The 20,718-nt window shown below is 34.1% G+C and overlaps 1 protein-coding gene across 30 annotated transcripts in view; it reads left to right on the top strand.

Moving 5' to 3' along the window:
- Positions 1 to 20,718, top strand: part of MYT1L (myelin transcription factor 1 like) — a 693,632-nt gene that overhangs the window by 601,587 nt on the left and 71,327 nt on the right. For all 30 annotated transcript variants that reach the window (XR_012486139.1, XM_074288020.1, XM_074288037.1 and 27 more), the window contains one exon: positions 4,863 to 4,925. Coding sequence is in view for 29 of the 30 variants with exons in the window: in XM_074288020.1 (XP_074144121.1) it covers positions 4,863 to 4,925 (63 nt within the window). In the remaining variant the exon portion in view is untranslated. The remainder of the gene's footprint in view (positions 1 to 4,862; positions 4,926 to 20,718) is intronic.

Below are 20,718 nucleotides of genomic sequence, written 5' to 3'. Positions count from 1 at the left end.
AATGTACAGAACAGCAGAATTCTTTTAGTGTCTCTGGCACTCTACTGTAACCACTGAGTGTTCATGCAAATGCAGATTTCCACATGCCTTTTTGGGTTTGTTTTTCAGTCTGCTAACTGTAGCATCAACAGCATGAGGGAGGTCTAGTTCACACTGGTTAAGTTCCAATCATGATTAAAAAAGCAAACCCAAAATGCCTGTATTCTGAAGAAAGTCAGCAGGGATAATGGAATCCTCAGGAACATCATAAACTTACAGATTCCTACATATAGAAATCTGGAGACATGAGCCAAGTTGAGTTTGTGTGTTTGTAAGTAGATAGGGGGGAAATTTTTTAGCTGCTTGTTTTTTCTGCCTTTTTTTGGCAAAGAAAAGATGTTTTGATAAATCATATTCAAATTTACCAAAAGTTCCTTAAAAATCTTATGTAATAGGAATGTACTTCTTTTTAATTTATAATAATTAAAATTAAATGGTTTTATATTTGTTTGTTGTTTCAATCATTTTCAGTCATGTCCAATCCTTCATGACCCTATTTGGGGTTTTCTTGATAGAGAACTGGAGTGGGTTTGCCATTTCCTTCTCCAGCATCATTTTATATATGAAGAAATTGAGGGGAACATGGTTAAGTGATTTGTCCAGGGTCACACAGCTAGTAGATGTCTGAGGCTGGATTTGAACTCAGGAAGATAGGTGCTATTGTGTCACCTAGCTGCCCATATATAGTTATAAATTATATTAATTACATTATATATCATTATATAATTTTATTTGACATGGTTTCTATATATATATATATATATATGTACATATACATACATTTCCACATATGTGTGTTATTGTATATATGCACACTAATACATGTGAGAGTATAATTCCACTAGATTGAGGATCAGCTTTGGAGTCAGGATAATCTAAGTTCAAGTTTCTGTCTCTGACTTATACTGGCTTCATGTGACCATGAGCCATGGTCTGTGCTTCCAGACCTGGGCTTCCATATGCTGATTTGCATTGTTATTTCCTCCCTAAAATAATAAAATAAGAGGTCTGATTTAGACATTGATGCAGGTACTATGGATAAAAAAGAAAAGCTCATAGTCTATGACCTTAAAGGGTTTACAATCTAACCGGCAGAAGCGACATCCTGTATAACACACTAAAAGGAGACAAGCATTTAGTGAGCACTCTATATCGATATCATACTAGAGTAGATAGTGACAAAAACAACAGTTCTTGGCCACAAAGGACTAAATGCTATTGCTTAAGTTAGTCAGTAAGCATTTTTAAGCATTTCTAGGATATTAAAAAAATAGATTTATTTTGGTGAGAAAGGCACTGTGGGCAGAATGGCAGTAGGAGATCAGGAAAGTCTTCATTTAGAAAAGATAATGTTTGAACAAAAGTACTGGCTGAAAGTAGACATTCTAACAGGCAGGGGTGAATGGAGAGAACATGTGTGCATTCCAGAAAAGAGAGAATGGATTGCTTGCATTGACCAATACCTTTTGGCCCTCCTGGGCCAGCTATGTTATTCTGCAACAGTAGTTTCCTGAACTACTGAGAGTAAAGATACCAACCAATAAATAAATGCTTAGTCCAAATTCTTGATATGGAATATTACTGGTGAAGACATTTTTTCCACCTGTTCATCTGTTCTAACAGTACTATATGTTCCATATTATAACTCCATTACAATATAATAATACATTGACATATAGTACAATGTGTTATTATAATGTACAGTATATATTGTGATATGATATTTTATTATGTATTACAAAATGATAATCCTTGAATTATATTATATTACAAACACTTGTGATAGCAATGGAAAAATCCAATGAATATTTCTGAAGATTTTTTCTCATGAAAATGAATAGATTTGCAGTATTTTAACTTAGAAGAGCTAAAGAGAATATGTGAGAAAATTAATGTCAAGTATAAATGACTTGTTCTTAAGTAATAGTATCCCCCGTTTTAGTAAATTCTCAGAACAAAAAAGAAGTTTCTTCTAAGGAATGATGACTTGTATTAGTTTTAGCTCTTCCTCTGCTGAGGGTTTGTACATGTGTTTATAGGTAATTACCCACTTGGGAAAGCAATCCACATCTGTGGAGGATGTGCTTTTACCCTCAAACAAATATGGGTAGTGGGAGGGGGAATGACCAGTTGAATTTTGCTGAGTAAATTATTTTAATATAGACTACTAGCCCTTTTATTTTTTCAAAATCTGTGTGTTTGTGTGTATGTGTTTATTTGTACCCAATCATGGGTGAGTGTTCAAACTCTAGGAAGGCCTTTATGCCCATGTAAAATATCTTTTTAACCAATGTACATATTGCTATTTTTAAACCCTGTTTTCTTCTTCTTCCCTGCCTTTATTTTTGATCACTCTTAACCTTTTCTTTACTTGATATGAAAATGTATTAATATGAAACACATTTCTCATTTTCTATTACTGGCTTCTAGAAAAACTTTGTAGGAAAATCTGCTGTTTGTTACCCTCACTGTGGGAACTGGCTCTTAACTAAGCTCAGTTTTTCAAGATGATATATGCATCTTGTGAGATCTAGAATTACATTCCCTTGCTTGAGACTGCATATGACTTAGAGCAGTTTAAAATTACATCAGGCTTTCACACATCCTATGTCAAAACATGGCATTTGTGCAACTAAAATTGGTCTGCATTTCATTTGATTTTCTATTTTGCTCATTGAAAAGTATCCTCTCATCTTGAAATATTAGGTTCTTTTCTGTCTAAGCCTCGAGTTTTTACATGTACTGATATTTTTACATGTACTGATCTGATCTCAATATTTGATATCAAGTATGTCTTTCCATTCAGAAAATACAAAGCTCTATATCTATCTATCTATCTATCTATATAATTAAATAATTCTAACCCCACCAAGTTAATTTATTCATTTGGTTATTTGCTTTATTTATTTATCTAATTATGTATTCATTATTATTATATTTACTTTTGTGTTAAAAGCAGGTGCCTAGCAGATGATTTGCCTAGAGAAAATGTTAAGTTACAATTTTACCACTAGATGGTGATGTTGCTTAGCATCACTGTAATTTAGGCCAGAGGTGAAATTAGGAATGCCCTAGTACCTGGTCTCTATATGTTTCATGATGAGTGTTGTGAGATTGTTAAATTGATAATTTATTGTCAGTGAGACATTAGATTCATTAGATTACTCATGACAGCAATAAAACAAAAAACCCACAACCTCTTAGTCTCTGGCTTTTGGTTGCTGGCTCCAAAGTTGGCATGGTTTGTAAGGATCATTATGCTCTAAATATTCTTCTAAATGAAGAATGGTATGAAAGAATAGCTGGGTTAAATGTTTTAACCAAAATTGAAATCACAAATCATTTTGGTGTACACACCTGACCAATCAGAAAAAAAAAACAACTAATTCAGTTACATTATACTCAACAAGCATTTACTAAGTCCCTCCTCTGTGTGCAGGATACTGGGATGGGTGGCAAAACATGGACAAAAACCAAAACCAAATAAATAATCCTACCCACAAAGAACTTAACAGCCTACTTCATAAGCCAATTAATCACTCAGTAAACCATAATTTATTTTTTTTTTAATTCAGGCTAAGTTCTGGGTTACTAGGAAAGGCAAAACAACAACAACAACAAAGTACTTGATTTCAAAGAGCATATATTCTAATTGTGTAGATAACATGTCACTAGATATAAAAATATATATATATCCAGAACATCTGCAGGTAATCTAAAGGTAGTTCTTAAAATCCCACCCAAAGAAGATGGAGTTTGAGCTGAGTATTAAAAGGAAGGCAAAGTAACCAAGAGAGGGCAAAACATTCTAAGCATGGGTGAGAACCCAGGCAAAGGACAGCCTGGGAGATGGAGTGCTGTATTCCAGGAACTAGAAGTCAAATCAGTCTGTGTCAATAAAGGTAGCCTGAGAGAAGATAAAATTTTTGTTCCTTCAGACCACATTAGAATCTAGGTCACTGAACACCTTAGGGTCTCTTGTCTTGGTTTTCAATGGCAACCAAATGTTAGATTAAGTACAATTAGATTGCTTTATAATATTGGAGATCAGGGAGAAGAGTAACACCTGCTTTACAAACTATTACATAAGACTTTTAATGGAAGTATTCTCATTGCTATTATACCAGCGGCAAAATTTGACCTGTGGCAGATCCAACTCTGCATAAAGACACAATTATTAGAACTGCACTCTACTAAATTTAAAGAGTTCATGGCACAGTTGGTGTCTGTGATTTCTTCAGGTGGAATTTCCCCTTATGGAAATTCCCTCCACACATATGCATGAAGACCTGTAACTCCTTTGTAATAGAATGAGTAACTTAAAGTCTTAGAGAGTTGACCTTCAAGTGTTATAAAAACAATACCAATCAGAGATAGGACTTGAATTAGGTCCTGACTCCAAGTCTTGCCCTCTATTCACTATACCATACTTCTGAAAGTATCCATGAGAAAATTTGACTACATTTGGGGTTCTCATTTGTTGTTCAAAATCAACTAATTCAATTAGTTGATGACCTAAGAAAAATAAAATTGTTCTTTGCTCAGAGAGCTATAGAATGCTATTTTCTACACATTCCTACTTAGAACTATGATAGCATCCTAGGAGAAGGAATTTAACATAAGGTTTGTATTTGGCAGTTGCACCTCATTTTTGTTTAATTAGATGTCATACTATCTCTACAGAGACAAGTGGAATAATAGTAGAGACAGGTCTTTATGAACTCAGCAAAGAAGGTGCTTTTTTAGAACTTAATTGTTTGAACATTCTGATTTTTTCTCAAGTAAATTCCAGTAAATGATGCTATTTATAATTTTAATTATAGGTGCCCCACCCCCGGTTGTGATGGCTCTGGACATATTACTGGCAATTACGCTTCTCATCGAAGGTATGTAAAATGATCCTTATTCTTTTTTTTTTCAAATATATTGTGTATTAATTAGTAGGATATCAGCAAAACATAATGAGTGTCTGAAATGATTGCTGTCCTAGTATATGAACATACTAGGTGAGAGAATTTTTTGGTAAAGCAAGGATTCTTAAACTGTTGTTTTCAACCCCAGGTGAGGTCTTGTACCTGAATTTGAGAATCATGAAATTAAGATTTATTATCAGTAAATGTTTGGTTTGTATACCTATTTTATATACCTGGGGTCATATAAAAATTTAACTTAAGAGGTCACTAGTGGAAAAAGTTTTAGAAGCCCTGCTATATAGAATGTAGGATGGCATGGGAATTAGACCTTTGTAATACTTGCATATAGTTAACACCCCCTTTCATGGCAGTTCTTTAAAATCAAATTTTCTCAAACAAACTCAAACATCAACTAAAATAAGTTTTTTCTTGAACTTAGTAAGACTGAGAGAGAAGGGGAAAAGTCTCCCCTCACCTTGAAATAGTCTAAGAAAAGTCAAAAGAAACAATGTCCAATCTAGGACTTATATATTATCATCCCACCATCACCACTACCAGTCATAGATATTTAGAAGCAAACATATTCTTTTAAACAATGAAATTTTTAATTACTGAACTTAATGGTTCCTGTGAGCAGGGATCAATAGAATTCTGATTACATTATAACATTGATAACAGTGATACAAACTTTATGCACAGTACTGCAAATGTGTGTGGTGTTTATCTGCATGTGTGTATATGTGTACATGCATGCATACATATATACATATACGCATATATTGTTGAAACTTGCTTTGCCTGGTAAAACTATTTGATCAAGTAAAATAGGAAACTTTATATTAGGAATAATTTGAAAAAAACTCTTTGGCATACTGTCAGCAATAGTGAATCTATTTCAGATGGTGATAGAAAATGTGCACCTAGTTTTTTGCCCTGGATTAATATAACCTATGCAGTAATGATCACAGAGGTAATAAGGAGTCAGTCAGTACACATTTATTAAGAGCCTGCTATGAGCCAAGCACTATGCTAAGCACTAGGGGTCAAAAAAAAAAAAGGCAAAAGACAGTCCCAAAAAGCTCACAGTCTAATGGAGAACACAACAAGAAAGAATGAATAAATATGCTGCATGGAAGAAAAATACAAAACAATAAAAAAGAAGAAAGACACTAGAATCAAGAGGGGTGGGAATGGTCATTGAAGATGAGATTTTAGTTGGTATTTGAAAGAAGCCAGAGAAGTCAGGAAGTAAAGTGAGAAGGGAAAACATTTCAAATATGGGAAAAGCCAGAGACAATGTCTGGAGTGGTAGAAAGATGGAGTATCTTGTTTAAGGAACTTTCATGTCAGTATTCCTGGCAAGGAATAAGATTGGAAAAGTATGGGGGGTAGGAAGTGGATAGGACTTTGAACATCAAACAGGATTGTATATCTCACTCTGGATGTGAGAGGGGAAACATTGGGTTTATTGAGTGAAGGGGTGACATGGTTAGAACTGTTCTTTAGGAAAATCACTTGTAATTGAATAGAAGATTGAATGGATCAAGGAAGGACTTGATATGTATTGAGATAAGAGATCTCATTTAAGACATAGTCTTTTTGGGGCAGCTAGGTAGTGCAGTGGATAGAGCACCAGCCCTGAAGTCAGGAGAACCTGAGTTCAAATCTGGCTTCAGACACTTAATACTTCCTTGCTATATGACGCTGGGCAAGTCACTTAATCCCAATTTCCTCAGCAAAAAAAAAAAAAAAAAAAAAAAAGGAAATAGTTTTGTTTGTTTGTTTGTTTTCCCAAAGAAATAATACTCTTAGTAATCTAAGTCTATATGTAATAACCATATCACACACACACACACACACACACACACACACACACACACACACACACATACATATATATGAAGCATAAATTTTGAAAATTCTGATGCCAGATAGTTGTTTCTTGGCCATATGCATAGACATAAATGGATTGGTCTGCATGTGATAGCTAGCAGCTCCTTCTGGTATTCATTCAAAATGGCTAAATTCCTGACAAATCCATAATCCTTCTCTTGAGAGCTCTGGATTGAAAAGCAAGTAAAGTAAGAACAGATAAACAATTTGAAAATAAAATAAATAAGAGGAACAAAAGTTAAAGGGGATCTAAATTACCTACCCATAAGACATAGCATACCTACTAACTATGGGTGTCCCCCAAGGATTGCTTCTGGTTTCTCTTCACTTTTTTCTCTAGAGAAGAGCCATATAGGTGGCACAATGAATAGAGCAATGACATGACAGCAATCAGGAAGACCTGAGTTCAAAGCTTGTCTCAGACATTTACCAGCTGAGTGATCCTATAAAAGTCACTTAATCTCTGTATGCTTCACTTTCCTAAACTGTAAAATAGAATAGTATTTATATAACACTTAAATATTTACATAACGTTTAAAACATTTATTACATTGACACATAGTAGCCATTTAATAAACACTTATTTCCCTCCTCTACACTACATCATTTAGTGATCTCATTGCTTCTCATAAGTTCAATTTTCATCTTTCTAAAGATCTGTACATCTAGCCCTAGTCTCCCTTATGAGCTACTGTTAAGCATCACCTTTGAGATACATTGAAGTCTGATGTCATAGATATCTCAAACTAAACTTGGTCCAGTTAGAGCTCAGTAAAGGCTTTTAGCAAAAGCTAAAGAGCCACTGGAATATATCTTCAGGTGCAGAGTAGATATTACCCACTCTAGGGAAGGTCTCAGGATTCAATAACTCAATTGTTTATGAAAAAACTAGCCAGATTATGAATTTTCTTGTCCAGGCACATAGAGACTTTGTCCCTAGTCATTCATTTATATAAGATTCTCTAAGGAGTCAGGAGTGAACATGACTGAATTGAAAGTGATCATCCTAAGGCAAGGTAAAGTACTAGCTTTTGAACCAGAAAGAGAAGGCAATATCTCTCCCATCTTTTGTCTCTTAATTGGAGATAACAAGAGCCCCAGGTCTAATCTACCATTTATCTACCTATCTAGTCTAGCTTTTCCCATAATTTTTCCTGCTTCAGGAATATCAGTTTTTGCTGAAGCTTTCTTATAAATACAAAATAGAACTTATCAATCTATTCCACTCCCAAGCCCACTCCTTTTCCCAACTTTCCCCTTAATTGTCCAAAGTACTACCATTCTCCCAATTATCCAATGTCTTCTGTGTCATCCTTGACTCCTCGCTCATATTCACCTGTAATCTGTTGCCAAATACTATCGTTTCTACCACCGTAATATTTCTCCCTTCTTTTCACTCATACTGATACCATCCTAATACAAGCTATTATCACATCTTATCTGGACTATGGCAATAGGCTTCTGATTGGCCTGTCTTTAGTTTCTCCACTCCAATCCATCCTCCATTCAGCTGCTAAAGTGATTTTCTTAGAGTATAAATCTGAATACATCCTCTGCCTCCCAATATATTCCTGTGATTTTCTTGTTATCTCTAGGATCAAATACAAAATCCTTTATTTGATATTTAAAACTCTTCACAATTTAGCCCTTTCCAATCTTTCCAATCTTCTGCGTCCTCTCCCCTCCATACACTGAACATACACTGGTCTACTTGCTGTAACTCACACATGACATTCTCTCTCCTGTTTCTCTGTACCAGTTGTTATGCCTATGATGCTTTTTCTTTTCTCCTTTGCCTAAGTTTCTTTAACTTCCTTCAAGTCTCAACATAAATCTTATTTCTGTGAGAAGCTTACTCTGGTCCCCTATATTTGCTAGTACCTTAACATCTTGAGATTTCTTTTCATCCATTGAATATTATCTTGCATGAATATTTTCATGTTGTTCTGGTTAGAATACACATCTTGAAGAGAGGAATTGTTTTTATCTCTCTTTGGATCGCAGAATTTACCACAGTACCCAGCAGATATTAAGTATATGATAATAATAATAATGATTTTATTTATGTATATACATATATATATTCCTGGCATTGTCTTTGTATTTTCAAGTCATATAATATTATATTATTATTATAGCATCTATATCATTTTTAAAGTTTGCCAAGCATTTTACAAATATTGTCTCAAATTATCTTCATGATAACCTTGAAGAGTGGGTGCTATTATTATTTGACAGATAAAGAAACTGAAGCACTCAGAGATTAAGTGAGTGGTCCATAGTCATACAGCTAGAAAATGTTTGAAGATGCATTTGATCTTAGGTTTTCCTATCTCCAAGTCTAGTACTCTATTTAATATATTATCTAGCTATGTATGGTTTGCTTAGTATACTTGTTGACAAACTAGTGGTCCAGGCAATACACACAGCTTGAAACCAAGGTGAGAAAAGCACTGGTTCTCTTTTTGGACTTGCTTGAACTGTCCTTAGAACCAAATTAAATGATTAGAGTAGTGTGGAAATCACTTAACTTTGGTTATACTTAACTTTTTGTCACATCAGATTGTGAGATTCTCAAAGACAAAAACTGTTTTTTGCCTTTCTTTTATGCCCAGCAATTAACAAAGTGCCTGGCACATAATTAGCATTTAATAAATACACATTGACTGACTGCCACAACTTTGAACGAAAATTAAACTAAAAACTGTGGGATATTTTTTCTTTTTACCACAAAGATACCCATTACCAGCAATTATACCATGTTATTGAGTTTTCTAAAAATAATTACACTTTGGGCTATATAGTCCAGAAAAGTATTGCTGGCATTTATAATGAATGATCATGTGATCATTGGGCCAGATCAGTCTTAATATTAAGCCAGCAATATTTGTCTGAACCATGTTCTTCACAGTGTTAAGATCTGAGGAAAATATACATACATATATACCCACATACATGGACACTCATGTGTATAAACATATGTATATCTTGGGTGTGGTTATTATGGATGTTGTATATGATTATATATGTATATTCATATAATGCCATTGGAGAACAGGTTCTATTGTATTATTAATATTTGCATATTTTATAAATGCATTTCTTAATGTGTATATGTATTTAATATATAAGCTCTACTTTCTGTCCTATAGCCAGTACCCATTTAAGGTACCCTAGAATCCCACGGGATTTGGGGCTTCTCTTTTCTACAGTCATTTCCTTAAGCTACCCAGTTCTGTTCCCTCCATTGTAAGAGGCCTATTACTAGAATCCCAGTTTCATTTAATCACTTGAGATCAATTAGATTTTAAGAAGCTATATCAAAAGGAAATAAACAAACATCCCCTTTGACACCTGAAGACATAATTTTCCCTAGAACATATCAATGGGGTTAGGGTATGAGGGGATTGGAGGAGAAGATTAGACCCCTAACACTTCAATTCCTGTATACCATTCATATATGGATGTGGGTCCATTACCAGATGAATCCTTTTGATTGACTGGGGTTCTATAGATAGTTCCTAAAAATTGCTTCTTGTTCTTTGGGACATCACTACTTCATTAGTTATAAAATTCAGCTGTGGTGGTGACTCTTGGATTCCTGTGGTTCCCTTTCCTAACCTTTGAAACTCTCAAGATCAGAGACTCCTTCCTTCAGCCAGAATGGAAATGAACAAATGAAAGGGCTAAGGACCAAGGTTTGTTTCTCAGAGACATTTGGCCCCAGACCAGAAGTTCCAAATACTTTTGACTGTATATCATAGGCTGTAACCAGATGCTATGAATGGAGTCAGCAAGTACAGTGAAGAGAGTGATTGGGGTCAAGAAAAAGTAGCTGAAGCTGAGATACCTTTTTAAATTCTCCATAGACAAAGAGCTTCATCTCAACATTGTGATTAGCAGACAAGAACAAGTTACAGATATTAAGTATGCTCCATGGTTTCTCCAAGACACTTCTCTTATACATCATAATGATCTTCCAGGAAGCAGGCCTCCCAGCTTCTCCATATGGAGAAGTCACAACATTCAAGCAAGCTGATGGGGTCTGTGTTTGCAGTTGATTCCCATTACGTGTATGTCTATTTTTATTGATGTGTGCCTATTGAATTTATGTTGTTATATAAAATTTATTGGTATATTTTGTTTTAATACCACACTCTTTCCAATAATAATCCAAACTCCCTTATACAAAAGACATTTTCCTATGGATAGGTTACCATTAACATAAAGGATCATCATAACTCTCATTAACTCTGAGAATATGGTACCATTATATTTGAGCATTTTTATACCTATGATACATTATAAATGTATGATAGGAGCAACTTGATCATATGCCATTATGTTAAGGCAACTAGTTCAGAAGACAATTAGACATTTAATTAGAAGTATGAAATGAATAGTATTCTGAGCTATGTAGTCTTCATTCTGATTTAATTTGGAGACTAAACATTGAAATAACAAACAAAAATAAAATCAGCTTTTTGAAAAGTACAAATTTTATTCACTATTGCTTGGTCTACATAGCTTTAAAAGAGTTAGATTGCCTTTTCAAATAAACTGAATTTTCCCCCTTTATTAATTTGTTGGCTTTCTTGACATCCTATATTCAGCTATAGTTCAGTCTAATAATTTTTCATTCATCCACTTAGAAAGTTAGGTATTAGTATAAATTTTTAATAATTTAAGCTTAACACGGGTTTGATCTCAAGGAGAAAATGCTATTAAAATGAATCTTAGAAGAAGGTTAAAAGTGAATTTGGATTTATTTTTGTGTGATTACTCCACTTAGGAGCCTTTTGTGCATCAAAAGTCATGTGAAGCTTTAAAAAACTATAGTAAGTATTATTCTTGAGAAAAAAAAGAGGAAACCCCAATACAGGCAAAAACAAGTGCTATTTATTATGTATAGAATCTGCCTCATGTGTCAGAGGGCTAGAATCTTACAGGAAAGACCTGAGTTTAGAGTCTGGAAAACCTCCATTCCAGTCCTACTTCTGATACATATGCCTGAAGAACCTTGGCAAATGATTGAACTTCTCAGTCACCACAGTTAATTCCCTTATACTTTAAGTTATCAAATGTTTTGCATTGGTAGAGGTAATATTCTCCCTGACAGTTCCCTAAAAGAACAAAAGTTGCAGAGACAAGTACTGCTTACTTGTACTGTAGAAGAAATTTCTTTAATTGGGAAGATAATGAGGTCGCAGATCTAGCTTCTACACCTATTTATCATTTTGCCAATTACTTTTTGCCAGGCAGAGTTCCTTGATGTACTAACATCTTTTGATGGTTAATAATTCAGTATTTCTGGGAACCCCAGTTTTCTCAGTGGACACTCCTTTTCAAACCCATTCTGCAAGTGATTCTTATTATAAATAAATTAGATAGAATTAAGTCTTTACTCCAGAGGACCAAAATTTTGCAGGTACTAGCAGCATAAAAATAGTTGAAATGAGAACCTTGTTAATGAGAGTGATTAGTTAAAAATAGTATGCTTCCATATAACTTGCTTCTTTTTTGTTAGGCTATATCCCAGATAAGCCATCATTGGCTTGTCCCTACCTTGCTCTCAGTCTCAACAATTACATTTGCTTATAAAAGTTGATTTGATGGTGTATTTTAATGCTGCTTCCACAGAGCTTGTTTTGTATCACCTGCCCTAAGTGCCAAAGTTATTAATTATTCTTGTAACCATGTCCTTCCAAAAATCCTCTGAAAAATGCCTTATATGGATCTTTAATTGTTCTCTGAGATCTATTGTATCCCTAAAATAATCTATATTTTATATCTTACTCTCTTGATCAACTCATTTCTCTTTCTGATTATATAATTATATCAAGATAGTCTTTCCTTTTACATGAAAAAGCATTCATAATAATGGGATGTAGTTTATTTATATGTACTATCAATTTCTCCATGCCTTTTGGATTCCTCAAAAACTAATCCATTTCATGACTCACACCCATATAGTTTCAGTTAAATTCTGTTTTTTAATTTCCCTAATTTTGTAGACTCCAAATTCCAGTCTTACATCCTTAGAGTCACACTGGATTCCTCCCTCTACCTGGCTAAAAATAGTCTTGGAGCAGCTAGATGGTGTAGTGAATAGAGCACCAGGCCTGAAGTTAGGAGGACCTGAGTTCAAATGTGACCTCAGACACTTACCATTTCCTAACTGTGTGACCCTGGGCAAGTCACTTAACCCCAATTGTCTCAGGGGAAAAAATAGTTGTTAATTTTACCTCTACATCTTTTACATCCATCCCCTTTTCCCTATTCACACATCCCCAATTCTTATTATTTTTCCCATGGATTATTACAATAATTTCTTAAATGTTCTCCTTGCCCTAAGTTTTTCACCTGTCTGTTCCATTCATATATGTCACTGAGATAAAACTCAAATTAAAATAAGAGCCACTAAATTGCACCTAAGAATCCCTGTGGAGCTTATATTAATTTAGTTTTAATAATATCTAATACTTAACATTTACAAAGTACTTACCATGTACCTGACACTGTTTTAAACACTTTACAATTATTATCTCATTTGATCCTTACAACAAACCAGGAAGGTAGATACTATTATTATTTCCTTCTTACAGATGAGGAAATAGAGATTAAGTGATCTGCCCCAGATCACACAGCTATTAAGAGTCTGAGGCCATATTTGAACTTAATTCTAACTCTAAGTCCAGCACTCTACACAGTGAGTTGCCTAGCTGCCTTCATGTTGCTTCTATATCATAGGGTTGAATTTTTTTCTTCCAATTTTATTCTCTTGCTGTCAGGAATAAGATATAAAGTTAAAGGATCTGTTGGATATAAACACTGTACTGGCAAAAGTAAAATCCTTACTAGTAAAGTAGCAATTAACATGGAGTGAGTACTATTAAATCCCAGAGGGTCTTGGAAATCTTCTTGATCTGTCTTGACAGCTATACTGTGATCTTATAACAAAACCCAGGTCCTTCATGGGCCTTGAAGATATCATCTAATTGATTGACCAGATTAGATTTATTTTTAAAAATCCATACCTGCCTCTCCAGTGAAATAATTGTCTAAAAATTCCTCCATGACTCAAATACAAACTCCTTACTATTATTGTTTAAGAAGTATACTTTCGGGGGGCAGCTAGGTGGCTCAGTGGATAGAGCACCAGCCTTGAATTCAGGAGGACCCAAGTTCAAATTTGGTCTCAGACACTTAACACTTCCTAGCTGTGTGACCCTGGGCAAGTCATTTAACCCCAGCCCTCAAAAAAAAATAGCTTCAGGAATTCTGGGTTTGGAGGCCAGAAATGTGGATTGAATTCCCATCTTTGCTACAAATTATGTGTGAATTTGGAAAAAAGTTTGCAACTTCAGTTTCCTCACCTGTAATATGAAGAGTTTAGGGCCCTCTAAACTTATTAACCTAAGCCTTCTTTTTTTGGTTCTTAGTAAAGAATTGAATTATTTGTAGTGAAGAATGAAATTACAAATATTGTTACTAAGGATAATAACAATACCTGTAATTTCAACAGTATTGGTAATTGTTCAACAAGGAAATTTCCTCTACTAAGGAACCTGGCATCTTTTCTGAAATTAATAGCTTTAGAGAGTTGCCTAAAAACATTGAGATTAAGTTATTTATACAGGATTCCACACATATGGAGTATTAGTCTGTTCTTGAGCCCACATTTCCCTAGCTCTGAGGCCAATCCTCTTTCTACTATGCCAAAAAGACTATTTGTCTATGGTTGTCTCTTGTTTTCTGTCAATCTCTCTTTTCCCAGCCTAAATAATCTCATTTTCTTCAGTTTTTCCTTAAAGGCTGTATTTTCCATCCATACTATTCTGAGTCTTCTATAATTCTCCAAATTGTTCTACTGTTGTTGAACACATTAAGTAAGTGTACTTATTCTAGATATGAGTTGATAAGAATAGATTTATCATTTTATCTCAATCTCCTTAACACCTTCCATAGGACCTTGAAAATAACCAGTACTAAATATTTGTTGAATTGAAATTCTTCTCCAATTGTGTATCACATTTGCCTTTTTAAATTGGAGCATTTATAATTAAAAAGTAATATCTGCTCCTGAAAAGAAATATTTATTTTAATGTTTTACTTCTATTTTCAAATCCCCCATATTATTATCCTAATTCACTCTCACTAGGCTACTCTTATAACTTTGATGAAGATTCAATTGCATTCTACTCAACAATCACTTCTTTATGCAAGACACTTGTGCTACAAACTTATACAATTACCCCATCCATATCACCGGTTTCTCCATTGAAATTACAATGTATCTTGGGTCAGTATAAAAAATTAAATTGGAATTTTGGGGGAGTTTTATGGAAAATGTAGACAACAGAGAAGACATAAAAAAGTTTAGAAATGCATAAAATATATGTATAGTATTATATAATATCAAAATACTTTATCTTTTAATGTCATAATAATTCAGACTTATTCTCTGGTATGAAAGAAGGACCAAAATATGTACAAAGATTTTTCAGATCTTGGGAGTAGCACACCCCTAACCACTCTCAACCCCATGTGGAAGGGATAACTGTATTTTACTAGGAAGAATATACCATACACTTATTTAAATAAATACAAAATATATAAGAAGTGACAAAATAATTTTGAGAGGAATAGAATAGCTAATAATATATAATATATAATATGTGTGATAAAATATAATCTAAGTGAAATAGATGAATGTTTTAAAAAATTAACAGAGGAGGAAATAACTTACTTAAATAGTCCATTTTAGAAAAAGAAATTGTACAAGCTATTAATCAATTCTTTGAGAATAGGGATAGTTTGGGTTTTAGTATTATATCCCCAATAATTACTAAGACAGTAATTGCAAAAAGTAAGTACCTACCAGATATTTATTAAATGATTGAATAAATGAATACTATGAGCTGTCATTTCACTACACATACATATTGTATACTATATATTGGATCATAGGATTTGGAGCTAGAAGAGATCTTACAGAAAATCTTGTTTACTCGTTTTCATTTGTTTCTGACTTTTCATGACACTATTTGGGGTTTTCTTGGCAGAGATACTAAAGTAGTTTGCCATTTTCTTATCCAGCTTATTTATTTTACAGATGAATAAACTGAGGTAAACAGGGTTAAAGTGACTTGTAAATATAAACACAGCTAGTAAGTATATGAGGCTAGATTTGAACTCTGGAAGATGTATTTTCTGGCCTTCAGATGTATCATTCTATCAACTATTCTATCAACATGCTATATACATATTATATATAGAGATAATCTTAGAATCATAGTATCACAGACCTAGCGTAAGAAGGGGCTTAAGGGATCATATAGTCCACCCCCTCTCATTTTAGACATCAGAAAACTTAGACCTTTCTGTTCAGGACCTTAGAGGGAACTTGCAGCACAACCATAATTCTGAAATCAGGTCCTTTAATTTTAAATCTATTGGATTATAAATATACATGGATGTGTATTTATGTGCATATATATTATATACATGTATATAAATGTACACTGTTAAATGTAACTATAAACATAATAGTATGTCTATGTGTTTATTTATGATATAACAGCTATACATTCATATGTAGTGACATAACTTTATATAATAATACTAGCTAGTATCTATATGGTATCTATTTGGTGTTATTCATTGTATTATGCACTTAATAGATATTATCTCATTTGATCCTCACCACAACTATAAGGGGTAGTTTCTATTATTAACCTCATTTTATAATTGAAGAAACTGAGAGAGACAGAAGGTAAATAAGTGGTGCAAGATCACATAGCTAGTATATGAGGGTGTATTTGAACTTGCCTTCCTGCTCCACTTCAGGTGCTCTAGGCACTGAGCCACGTGGCTGCTATATACATATCTCACACACACACACACACACACACACACACACACACACACACATTTTGTGTGTATGCACACATATTTGTATTCCATATGTGTGTTTATGAAAAAAGCTTCAATATCACAATAGATTTTTTATTGAAAAGATTTAAAAATCCAAATCTCTAGGATAAGGGCCACAGCCTCCAGCAAAATCTCTCCTCTTCAGCCCTCTATGAGCTCTGGACAGAAGGGACTGTGGATAGTACAGCCGTTTTAATGCAGAGGACTCATCATGTGCTTAAGGGGGAAATGAAAAGAACAAACTAAGAAAAGTTTATGAGGAAAGTGCCAACAGGTCTTTCTTGAGTCAACTTGGATCCCAGCCAAGACTTAGCAGTACTCCTAATTGGCACGAGCTGCAGAATACTCACAGCACCCTCTCAGAATGGCCTGTTTTAACTCAACAGCAGGTTCATGTTGCCCAATTCTCTCTTTCAAGAATACCGAGCAATTTACTGAGACTTTCTTTTTATAATGGCTATATAGCCATACCTAGCTTCTTACTAACTCAGGCCTGAACTCTGGATTTGGGAGGCATCTCAGAGATCATCAAGGTCATTTTATTTTATCTTATAGAAAAAGTAAATGGGATCCCATGGGTAATAAGAAGCAGAATTGAAACTGAAACTCAGAGCCTCTGACATCAAATTGAGTATCTTTTCCACACTGGCATACTTCTCATTTCCATTTCTCTGTTCTTTTCCCTGTGACCAGAGATCTCTAGTTCTACTTTAGCCCCCTAGAGGAATTCTTGGTTTTTATATTTTGAGAATTGCTCTTTTTCCTTTGTCTTTTAAGAAACACTCCTGCCTCCTAAAACTTTCTTCAGGTTAGAATCAGTCTCAAAATTGGAAGAGACTTGAGCAATAATCTTATTCAACTCGTATTTTAAAATGAATATTCAATATTGCACACTCAAGTGGCCATTCATCTTTTGTTTGATTACCTTTGCTGAGGGGGAATGTATCCCAAGACAGTCTCTTTTTGTTTTTTATTTAATTCTTGTTGTTAGGAAGTTTTTGAAGACATCAAGTAAGCCTAAATTTGCCTCTTTGAACCCCACTTCTACCCACCTTGCTCATAAATCTGCCATTTTAGCTGAACAGAACAAGCCTTAACTCCTTTTCCATCTAGCCACCTTAAAAGTATTTGAAAAAAACTGTCATACCCCGCTAACCCTTCTTTTCTCCAAGCTAAAAACACCCCCTCATCTAAAGATTAAAAGGCACAGACTTGAGGTCTCTCACCATTCTGATTGTCTTCCTCTTAATGTTCTGTATCCATAGCTCTGTCCATATTCATTTATATCTAATATCAGTGTAAGTCTAGTGACAATTAATCTAAATATGTTTTAGTCATGTTGTCATATTTAGGAATTCATTTTTACTACCTCTTCTTGAAAATCCAATCATTAGAATTTTTAAAAATTGATATCTTTAAAATTTATTTATCTAAAAATGATGACCCAAATATATCTTGAGATCCTATAGAATTGGAAATGTGATTATTATTCACAAAGTAGAAAAACTATGGTAGAAGTAAAACAATGTTTCTCTATAGATGGTCATTTCATGACCCAATCAAGATCCCAAGACATTAGATCTGGAAACTGTAATAATTCCCCACATGCACATACATACACACACACACACACACACACGCACACAAACACAAGAAAATACTAAATCCTAAGCAATGACAATTGTGTCAACACCAGTACCTGATCCTCAGAAACTTATAAAGGAAGATTTTCATCATTCCTTTCTTTACATGACAAGAGCGACCACTGAAAAGTATCAGATTGTGCTTTCCAACAACCTGCAGTGTTTATAGGTGATCTTCAGGATAACTAAATAACTTAATAATAAATAAATTCAAATTCAAATACCAAAAGATAAAGAATAAATAAAGAAAAGAAGTACTTATGGTTATAATACAATATGACATTCCTTATGTGTCTACTATGTGTAGGACACTGAATCAGTATATTAAGATCTTTTACTGCAGCAATTAGATTCAGAGCCCACTCATTTCAATTCCTTTAGTTGGTAGTAAATGCAAGTGTCTACTCCAGGCAGGGAAGTGGTATGGGAAAGGAAATCTAAAACTTTGTGCCCAAAGATGATTAAATATTAAAGACTACTATTGGAGGTGAAAATAGAATACTTAGTGACTCCAAAACTGCTTTTATAATGGGGCAATAGTACTAGGTCATTAAAGTCAAGTCAACAAAAATGTATTATGTTCTTATAGGGCCGGGCACTATACTAAATGATTAGCATCCAAAGAAAAATTAAAAAATACACAATTCCTGCTATCAAGGAGCATTCCAAAAAAAAGGAAATAACTACTGGAAGCTTTTCACACAAAAGGCATTAATATTGAGGAAGAATTTCTTCTCAGCTTTCTCTTTTTATTTTTCTGTAGGAAATTTTGCATCTCTTTCATTAGATAAGTTCTCTGTCATCCTTTGGGGTTTCCAGAATGGTGATTGATATAGCAGAGTGTTATGTGCTATGCTTTGAGAATTATGAATGTAGTGATGATTGGTTGTAGATGAGAAAATGGAAGTGGAATGTTCTTTGGTTTGTTCAAAATTGGCTAATAAGGAACACATGAAGGATCTTATATGTCATACCAGGCACTAGAGAGTCACAGAGCCCATACGTTAACAGTTATGAAATTATTATTAAGCAACAAAAGGGAAATTTTTCTCTGCTGGTTTTGTAGATGAAAGCAAAAAAAAAACAAGGGACATTTAACAATTATAGGATACATAATATTACACAAATATCTAGCAAGTACCAGAAGAATAATCTTGGGTTATTCCCTCAAGTTAGAAATCAAAAGGACTCATAGTTACTTATTCCTTCCCTTCCTATCCCCCAAATCCCCTTTGGAATTCTACATGTGAAATACTAATTAAGATTTTATAGCAGATGGGGGTAAGGGGATAAACTTTTAATACACAAAGTTCCCATTGGGAAATAAAAGCCTTATTTATGAATATAGCCATGTGTGTTAATATGCATGTATGGCCAAGTTACTAAACATCAATAGGTCCTCCAAATTTTTTTTAAACTACTAAATATCTGAGGCTGGTTTTGAACTTAGGAAGAGAATTTTCCTGACTTCAGACCCAAAGCTCTATTCACTTTGCCATCTAGCTGTCCCTCTCACATCTTACTAGCACTTGTCCTCCTAAATAACTCTCATAATTATCTCAGTTTTCATGTCACCTTTTTCTCCTAGTTCATTCCCTATTTAAATGCCCATTTCTTCTCAGTCTTTTTTGTTAGATTTTCATCCATTTCATTCCTCCACCTATTGAGCTACATGAAAGCTATGCTTTATCCTTATTCTATTCTCATCATCTTCAGTTCTATATTGCTAGCCCTAGTTCTCCTGATTTTTAATACCACATTACCTGTTCCCTATGGGACATTTCAAACTCAGGATTTCATATATATCTCATACTCAGTATATCCAAAACAGAAGTTGTTATCATCCCCATCAAATTCACCCCTTCTGAACTTCCCTGTTTCTATTAAAAAGTTGTAGGCTGCCAGCCTTAAAACTGTCAACTTCTCACTCTCACCCCACATATTCACTCACCTGTCAGATCTTGTCATTTCTTCCCTCATGATATCTCTCACACTTGACTGCTTACTACTCATGCAGCCATTAGCTTTGTTCAGAATTTCTTTACTGGACTATTCCAGTAGTTTCCTAATAGAGTTCCCTAACTCAAGTTGCTTCCCCAGTCTAATCCATCCTTCTTCTAGCTGACAGGATGATATATATAAAGCACAAATCCGACCATGCCCCTCCTCTACTTAGTAAACTTTGAAGTAAACTCTAATGACTCCCTACTGCCTCAAACATAAGAAATAAAATCCTCTGTTTGACATTTAAAGCCTTTTCATAACCTGACTCATTACCATTCTCACTATATATT

The sequence above is a fragment of the Sminthopsis crassicaudata genome, chromosome 2 (genome assembly GCF_048593235.1).
Source record: "Sminthopsis crassicaudata isolate SCR6 chromosome 2, ASM4859323v1, whole genome shotgun sequence".
Taxonomy (NCBI): Eukaryota; Metazoa; Chordata; class Mammalia; order Dasyuromorphia; family Dasyuridae; genus Sminthopsis; species Sminthopsis crassicaudata.
Note: the sequence above shows the minus strand (reverse complement) of the source record. Positions and strands in the feature narration are given on the sequence as shown.